This window comes from Pseudochaenichthys georgianus, unplaced genomic scaffold, assembly GCF_902827115.2.
Source record: "Pseudochaenichthys georgianus unplaced genomic scaffold, fPseGeo1.2 scaffold_1430_arrow_ctg1, whole genome shotgun sequence".
Taxonomy (NCBI): domain Eukaryota; kingdom Metazoa; phylum Chordata; class Actinopteri; order Perciformes; family Channichthyidae; genus Pseudochaenichthys; species Pseudochaenichthys georgianus.
The window spans coordinates 26,376-34,462 of NW_027262289.1; the positions used below are offsets into that span (position 1 = coordinate 26,376).

The 8,087-nt window shown below is 42.8% G+C and overlaps 1 protein-coding gene across 1 annotated transcript; it reads right to left on the reverse strand.

The window, feature by feature from the left end:
* Positions 1-324: 324 nt before the first annotated feature.
* LOC117441050 (gelsolin-like) lies at positions 325-5,295 on the reverse strand. Its single transcript, XM_034077248.2, has 6 exons — positions 5,106-5,295; positions 4,852-5,026; positions 2,591-2,706; positions 2,367-2,444; positions 2,226-2,286; positions 325-1,567 (listed from the first exon to the last, which is right to left on the reverse strand). The coding sequence occupies exons 1-6, from the start codon at positions 5,238-5,240 to the stop codon at positions 1,407-1,409; spliced, it is 726 nt and encodes a 241-aa protein (XP_033933139.1). The 5' UTR covers positions 5,241-5,295; the 3' UTR covers positions 325-1,406.
* Positions 5,296-8,087: the final 2,792 nt, after the last annotated feature.

The following is an 8,087-nucleotide window of genomic DNA, read 5'->3' on the forward strand; positions in this document are numbered from 1 at the left end:
TGTATTTAGACTGCAAATCACAAAAGTCTCAATTTGGGATATCACTTCAACATATAGAGATGTCCAGGTATTAATCCTTCCTGGCTGCTGTTTTCAACCTGTGTTTGTGAACCGAGCTTTCATGTCTTACTCCTACTTAGACAGATACTGAGAGCTGCAACCAAATCCCATTCTCTCTTCCCAAGAGAAGAGAGAGAAGGGTAGTGAACGCTCGCTGGTAAACCTTCTGACAGTCTGTAGGTTTGACTGAAATGACCAAATGGTGTTGGTGCAGAATGTAGACACTTAGGATTCTTTCTCATTCACTCAAATAGAAAACACAGATTTGAAATACTGGGAGTTTTTATTTAAAAGCCATCCATTGAGCATTTCAGGGTCAAGTAATAAAGACAGCGGAAACGCCGCTGTTCGCCTTTTAAAAATTCACAAGCGCAGGATATGATTTAAAAACAATGCAACATGCAACTTCTAGCAAGTGTAAATTCAGTACCAAATAAAACACCACACATGTAAACACCACAAAGTAATGGAGTCTATGAAAAAAACTAAACTTTGAAGACAGACTGAAAGGAAAGCATGATTGTGTCTTCTGAAGTGCAAGAGAGAAGCAGAGGATCTCTGGCTCCCTGAAATGACTTCCTTTCCAATTCTTCCTATTTAGTCTACTTGCCAGCAGTGTGAATACCCCAAAGTTATATGATAGAACTGGTCCCCAGCACATAGAAACTGTCGGATGCTAACTTGCATATGTTGGGCAATTTGCATAAGTAGCATTCATTAGCATTCATTAGCATACGCAGACAGTAGTACAAAATGGCCCGGCTGATTTGTACATTTTTGGTGTGGTTCCTGACATATTGAGGATGCTGAATCAATTTAAGAAATGTTTAGGGTCAAATATGGTAGTTTTAAATTCCCTAAAACTTTCAAATCAACCCAAAATACTTCAAAATCAGCACAGTAAAAATATGGTCACTTTCTGGTTAAAACTGCCATTTTACTATATGGCTATATTTACTCTTCATTTCTAACATAAAACTTTGTTGTACTTAACATTTCCGGGTTCACAATAGGACTCTATAAGCTGGCAAATAGACTAATTCTTGATAGTGGCTTAGATACAAATTAGCTATAGGGTGCAACAGATCAATAAACCACGTTATCAATTACAAATGATGCAGCAACAGGAAGTCATTTGACTACTGATGTGATGCTGATGATACTGATGATACTGTTATGAAATCCGATGCTCTGCACCATGACCAAGGCATATAGAGGCTGCCATTCAACCTGATGATAACTCTGTTTTTGGCACTTAGGGATTGAGGTTAAAATAAATGGCAATAGAAAGTGCTAGCCAGCTCAGGAGTCAGATAGATGGAAAGAGCTTGGGGAATTTTGTGTTTTTAGAAACGTGCACGGATTCTGTCGAAGGGATCTGTCTCCCACATCTTGGGGTCCCAGGCCTGGAACCAGCCGGTGAAGGTGGGGGGCTCGGCCCCCTGTCTGACGGTGGTGATGGGCAGCCCCCTGCGACCGGACGGGTCTGAGTCCACGTACTCTTTAGCTGCAGGACAAGAGGTAGAGGAAGGGGTGGGTAGAAAAGAGACAGGGAAACGGAAATTAATATATAATATATTTATTATAGGAACACAAAGTGTTGAAACTGACAGCTAGCTGCTGATTTTATTGACAGTTTCAATCCTTAAAAATACTGCACAAATTAATTTGATTGTACTGTGAATAATCCAAATGCACAACAATGAAGGTGTTGGAGCTACGCATTGATTATTTAATAGTCACATTTCCTGCAGTTTTCCCATGTCATGTCATGTCATGTCACGTCATGTCACGCCTCAAATGTATTGTACTGTGAAAAGCGCAGTAATGTCAGAGATACATTTTTAACAGGCCTAAATTAAACGGTAGGCTATCAATGTCAAATATTAAAATAAAATATATGATTTAAAAATGTTTTTCCATATGTTGCAATGTATGAAACGACCCCAAATGAACCCTGTAAGTGGCCAACATGATACCATAACAAAAGATTGTAAAAAGCATCTAAATGGTTATGTTTCTGTCCTAAGCTTTCATCCAAATAAGTGGCTGATCACTGTTACTGTGACACTAGAAACTGTTTCTGCTGTACTAAACATGTTTCTGAAGCTAGGCAGTATGCTCTGTGTGGTACTTTTGTTTCTTCCTTATTGTATGCAACTAACCTATCTTAGGAGCTCCATTCTTTTCCTCTGCATTAGCATCGTTGCCGACCCACAGGAAGATCTACAGGGAAGAGAAACAGAGTTTTAGGGAAGCGTGTGTCATAGTCATTGGAAGACATTTTCACACATGTCAAAGCTTACCTGGTCCCAGGTGTCCAGGAGCATGACATCATCAGTGGCCAGGTCTGACTGAGTGAAGTCCCCTGGCACTTCCTCCACCTAACAGACAGACACAACTCAGACTGACTGTTTGGATTTATGATTTGACACTTTATGTTCATATCTTTCTTGTGAATTTGTTATTCAATCGCATAGACACTCTACAATGTAGCCAAGATGTAGAGCTACTTTTTTATTTCACTTACAATAAGCCTTCCAGTTTTGTTGGAGCAGCCAAACAGACGTGGGGGCTTGACTACGTTCTGCAGACTCTTGGACGTCTGGTAAGTCTTCTTGCCGCCGAGAGCAGACCAGAAATCAACTGGGGGGGGGGGGGGGCAGAGAACACAATTTCTATCAGCATCAAGTCATTTGTCCCATTTCTACTTGCTGTTTGTGTTTGCTTCCTCCACCAAAGATAGATGCCGATGACTCCTCTGTAACGGCAGCATCTGCTTCCTATCAGGCCCCTCATTGGGCAAATAGAACGGCTAGGTCTGCATGGCAACACACAGCATGTAGCAATTAAACATGACCTGTTAAGCCCCGAGCCTGTTCTTCAGGTCTCAGGCTCCAAAAGGACATTCCCAGAACAAATGACTGTATCTTCCCTTCTAAAAGGGGAACATTTATAATCTTTTTTCTCAAAGTAATGATAAACCTGTGAGTTGGATGTAGAAAAGTCAGAATCAATATAGATTCTTTTTATTTTAAAGAAAATTCAGATTGAACATATTAAAAAACTGTAAGTTATAGTGTCCGTCCGAAAATAATTGTTTACTTATAGTGAAAACTAACCTTGAATGATGGTAAGGTAGACTAAAAGCTTTAGGAATCCAGACTTTAACATATAATAAGTACCCTGTATCAAGATTGATGCAAAACAAGTGACATTTGACCTTTTTAGAGAGGTTTAGCAAAATAAAACACTTCTGGGGTCATTTGGGTGGATTTGCCATATCTCTGGCCCCCCTCGGTCGATTTTGATGATTGACACCTATTTTTTAACCGTTAGAGCCAATAGAAACGAGGGGACGTTTCTAAATCCATCTAAAACATTTCCATTGAGGAGTGAGAGTGATGCACACGCAGATTGCCCAAAACCGGAAGCTGGGTTGTAGCTCTAATAGCAGCTAATAACAGCTAATATAAAATCTCCGTTTTGACAAAAATGGAATGATGGATTATCAGTCATCATTTCAAAGTGACACAGACACATTGGATGAACCTTCAGCAGCGTTTTTTATCGTTTTAATGCCATTGAACACGACTTTTGATCAGAAAAAGCAAAAGGTAAGACATATGAGTTTTTGCTCCGTAAAGCTACGTTGTATGATGTCTAGTTTTGCTTCCCCTGCCGGGAATTTGATCGCAGTGATGATACTTATATTTCTTGAATCTGTGGAATCTCAGCTTTAATCTGATATCTTGTTTGTGCAGATCTGATAAGTAATCAAGTATTTATACCGTGAGTTCTGTGCTAAGTGCGTCAGCATCTTTTCTCTCAGGGCTCATCAAGTCTCTTCTTGTGAGACTTGTGTTTTGTTTCGGTAACAATGGTTCGTGTCGTCAGTTAGCTGAGTTTCTTCCCGTTAGGTGGGTATGACACATTCATAGTTTGTTAAATGTTAAGAAGCTCTGAGACACAGTTTCGTGAGAAAAAAAAGCCCATAGCGCCCCCCGGCTTAACAGGCTAAGGGCCTTTTATGTTTGCCTTTTAAAGTCTAGTACCATAAGGGCAATCAGTGACATTCTTCTAAACAACAACAACAAACAGCTGCTCTAAATCCTTCTGTCAATAAGACCAACGTCTTTGATAAAGTCTGTTCATTTAACTTTTGGCTTTAAACTACTGCACAGACATTAGGCTAATGAGAATGATGTTTACACTGAGTTATGTATTCTTGTTGCGTTGTCAGAGATATCCAATAAAGTATCATCATTGGGCAGGAAACAAATCTAATATTTCCTTAGTTAGGGGCCCTATATGGTCATTTTCAGATTCATATCAGTATGCTGTGTCTCGACTGGGACATGTCTCCATGCTTTAACGTTCAAAAAGCTCTTTATTGTTCTCATACTGCACCTCTTTTCACCCTCTGTCTAAAACCAGAGCCCAGTCTGCTCTGATTGGTTAGCTGGCCGGCTCTGTTGTGATTGGTCAACCACGTAGAGATGTTCTGCCCACATACAATTTGTTGTAATGCTAGCCAATAGAAGCGCAAGTGTTACATAGTGATGTCACTATGTTACTAAAGTAAACAAAGGAGTCCAATGGAGGCAGGGAGGGGGGGGGAGTGTGTGTGGAGGGAGCAAAGGCATTGTAACCTTTGCAGACCATTAGCATGCATACAAACCGATAGCACACTGTACAGAAGAGGGAACGCCCCAAACGGCATAATAGGGCCTCTTTAAGACACAACCCTTTATGACAAAGAGTTTCTACAGTTCCTCAGAGGACACCCACCTGGCTCCTTGCCCTCTGACACCTGCTTGCGATTGCCCCCCAGGAAGCCAACAACGTGCTTGGCTGCCTCAATCTCCTCATCACTGGCCCCCACGCCCTGCCATACGAACAGGCCGCTCTGGGCTTTCAGCACAAACACATCGTTGGTGTTCAGGTTGGAAGCAGAGACCTCGACCTGGGGGAGCACAGACACAGGTCAGAGGTGGAACTCGAGGTTGTGACAACACAAGGTGCAGTACTGGGAGTGGGCTCACCTCCACCGCCCGGGTGGCACTGGAGGAGCTTTGGCGGATGTGGAAGAGGCGGGTGGTGCCGCTGTGGGATTGACCCCCTTTGCGGGACGTTCCCCCGCTGTGGATGATCATGGGCTTTCCCTGGAACAGGCTCATCAGGTGGGGGGGCTCCTGGCCCTGCGTCACTCTCACCTGTGGATGGTCATTCAAAGGAAGACATCACAATGAAGGCTGGAGACTGTTTTCTAACTTAGCTAGCCTGACAAAGTGACACAGGCTGTCCACATATCCAGTCATATGAAAGTCTGTACGTCCACCGAACAGCAATATGAAGAAGTATGGGTAGGAAGGAACATGGCAATGTGATCTTCAATCTTTTATTATGTTTGATTCCACGTTTTTTTTACATTAAAAGTCATTTTTCCATTACTATTTGTCAATGAAAACTTCTTTCATTTTTGTTTTATTTCATTTTATTTTGGTCATTCTAAATGTATTCATCTCAACAATATACATATACAAATAAGAAAAATGCATTACTTCTGCAAAAGAGAAAGAGATAATCGTTGTATCTAATAAATATCGTAATTTAATTTTTACATAAATGAATATAGATTTGGTGATCACACGACTCAATCAAGTTTCAATACCAAGTACCATGGAGAACTGAACCAAGTTGAAGGATAAAGTGAGGAATGTATAGTAAATAATAAGCTGAACAAATACAACAGTATATCCTGTATGAAAGAAATATCTCAAACCTTTGGATTACATCATTGTTGTTTGCTTTTTGTTTGAATGTTTTTTTGAATGTTAAATAAAGGAAATCTGTTTGAACTAACTGATCACATTTGGAGTTCAATGTGTGCAGCATTTGTTTGTCAACTCTGTTTTACATTTTACATAGAATTTTACAATTGTGGTATCAAATATTATAGCGACACTGCCCTCTGCTGGCGGTCCAATGTTATTATTTTTCATGGCAGAAAATGTTCAATTATTTTGTTTAATTGTTGGTTTTAGTCAGCTGTATTTACAGTTTCTCGATTTCTAACACACTAAAGTTCTACATAAAGCACAATTATTTTAACTGACACTCAGAGAGCAAAACATCGGCTCAAATCTCCAGAACTCTAAACACGTTTTCAGCTTTTCACACAATTTGCAAATCAACATGGCCCTTTGTGCAAACCTCTGCACACGTCTCTCCACGTGAGACACAGGCATCTGACATGAAGTCACGTGTGAGCAGGTTTAGAACACTGATATTCAAAAGGCCTCACACATGGACCAATGAGCAAGAAGCACGTTCCACCTGACCAATCACCTGGTAGCATCATGTTGGCTCATCAGTCAGGATGTTAGCACTACAAGACCACAGGTGAGAACTCTCTTACGGCAACAATGGAAACAACATGGAAACAAGAGCAAGAGGTGGGTGAGAGTGAGAGGAGGAGGAAGAGCTGGGTGAGAGTGAGAGGGGGAGGAAGAGGTGGGTGAGAGTGAGAGGAGGAGGAAGAGCTGGGTGAGAGTGAGAGTGAGAGGGGGAGGAAGAGGTGGGTGAGAGTGAGAGGAGGAAGAGGTAGAGGTAGAGCTGGAGGAGAGGACGTGGACAAAGAAGAGCTCTCTAATGAGATGCGATGTGACCACACGGTGTGAGAGGAGAGGCTGACGGAGGGCTCAGCCTGATCAGAGCCGATGTCCTGTCTCCTCTGTGATCCGGACACTTGGACCTGAACAGGTGAGTCACCAGTAGCTCTGCGTGACTCTGATCTCAGAGCTCATGTCTGTGTGAGAAACGTGTTCACTGCATCACTGGGACTGAGCTGTGGCGTGTTGATACTGTAACTGAACACATCCTGCTCAATGCACTGAGGTGAAGTCACTGTGATGCTACACAGACGCTGACCGACCACTGTGTCTTTGAAGGACTGAGGAACAAAGAGGTGAAGGCTGAGGATGCTCAACGAGGCAGGAAGCAGCAGCTACTGACTGGGTTTGGGCGAACACTGCATCACTAGAGATCTGAAGCAGCAGCTACACTCTGCGCTCAGATGCATCTCAGGGTTAGCTTTGATACAACGTGATTTCTTTCAACAACTAGTTTGTATTTCTCTATTTACTGTGTTTCTGTAAACTCAGCAGTCTGTCTCTGCAGACCCTCTCTGTACGAGCACAGCCCAGAACAGGTGGAAGTGCTTTAGAGTATGCTCAGCAGTGTGCAGCTGGTGGTCAAACAGTAGTGTTATGAATGAAGTTGTATCTGGTGCTAAAGTTTGCATCTGGAAAGTGTGTCTGTGGTTCTGAGGGCAGTTCTTCACTTAGCACCAGATACAACTTCATTCATAACACTACTGTTTGACCACCAGCTACACACTGCTGAGCATACTCTAAAGCACTCTCATCTGTTCAGGGCTGTGCTCTGTGCAGATTGCTGAGTTTACAGAAATACAGTAAGTGAAGAAATACAAACTGAAAGAAATCACGTTGTATCAAAGCTAACTCTGAGATGCATCTGAGCTCAGCTGCTGCTTCAGATCTCTGGTGATGCAGTGTTCGCTAACACCCAGTCAGTAGCTGCTGCTTCCTGCCTCGTTGAGCATCCTTAGCCTTCACCTCCTTGTCTCTCAGTCCTTCAGATAAACAACAAAGACTTAGTGGTCGGTCAGTGTCTGTGTTGCATCACAGTAACTTCACCTCAGTGCATTGAGCAGGATGTGTGTTCAGTTATACCTCTCACTCTCACCCACCTCTTCCTCCTCCTCTCACTCTCACCCACCTCTTCCTCCTCCTCTCACTCTCACCCACCTCTTCCTCCTCCTCTCACTCACCTCTTCCTCCTCCTCTCACTCTCACCCACCTCTCACTCTCACCCACCTCTTCCTCCTCCTCTCACCCACCTCTCACTCTCACCCACCTCTTCCTCCTCCTCTCACTCACCTCTTCCTCCTCCTCTCACTCTCACCCACCTCTTCCTCCTCCTCTCACTCTCACCCACCTCTT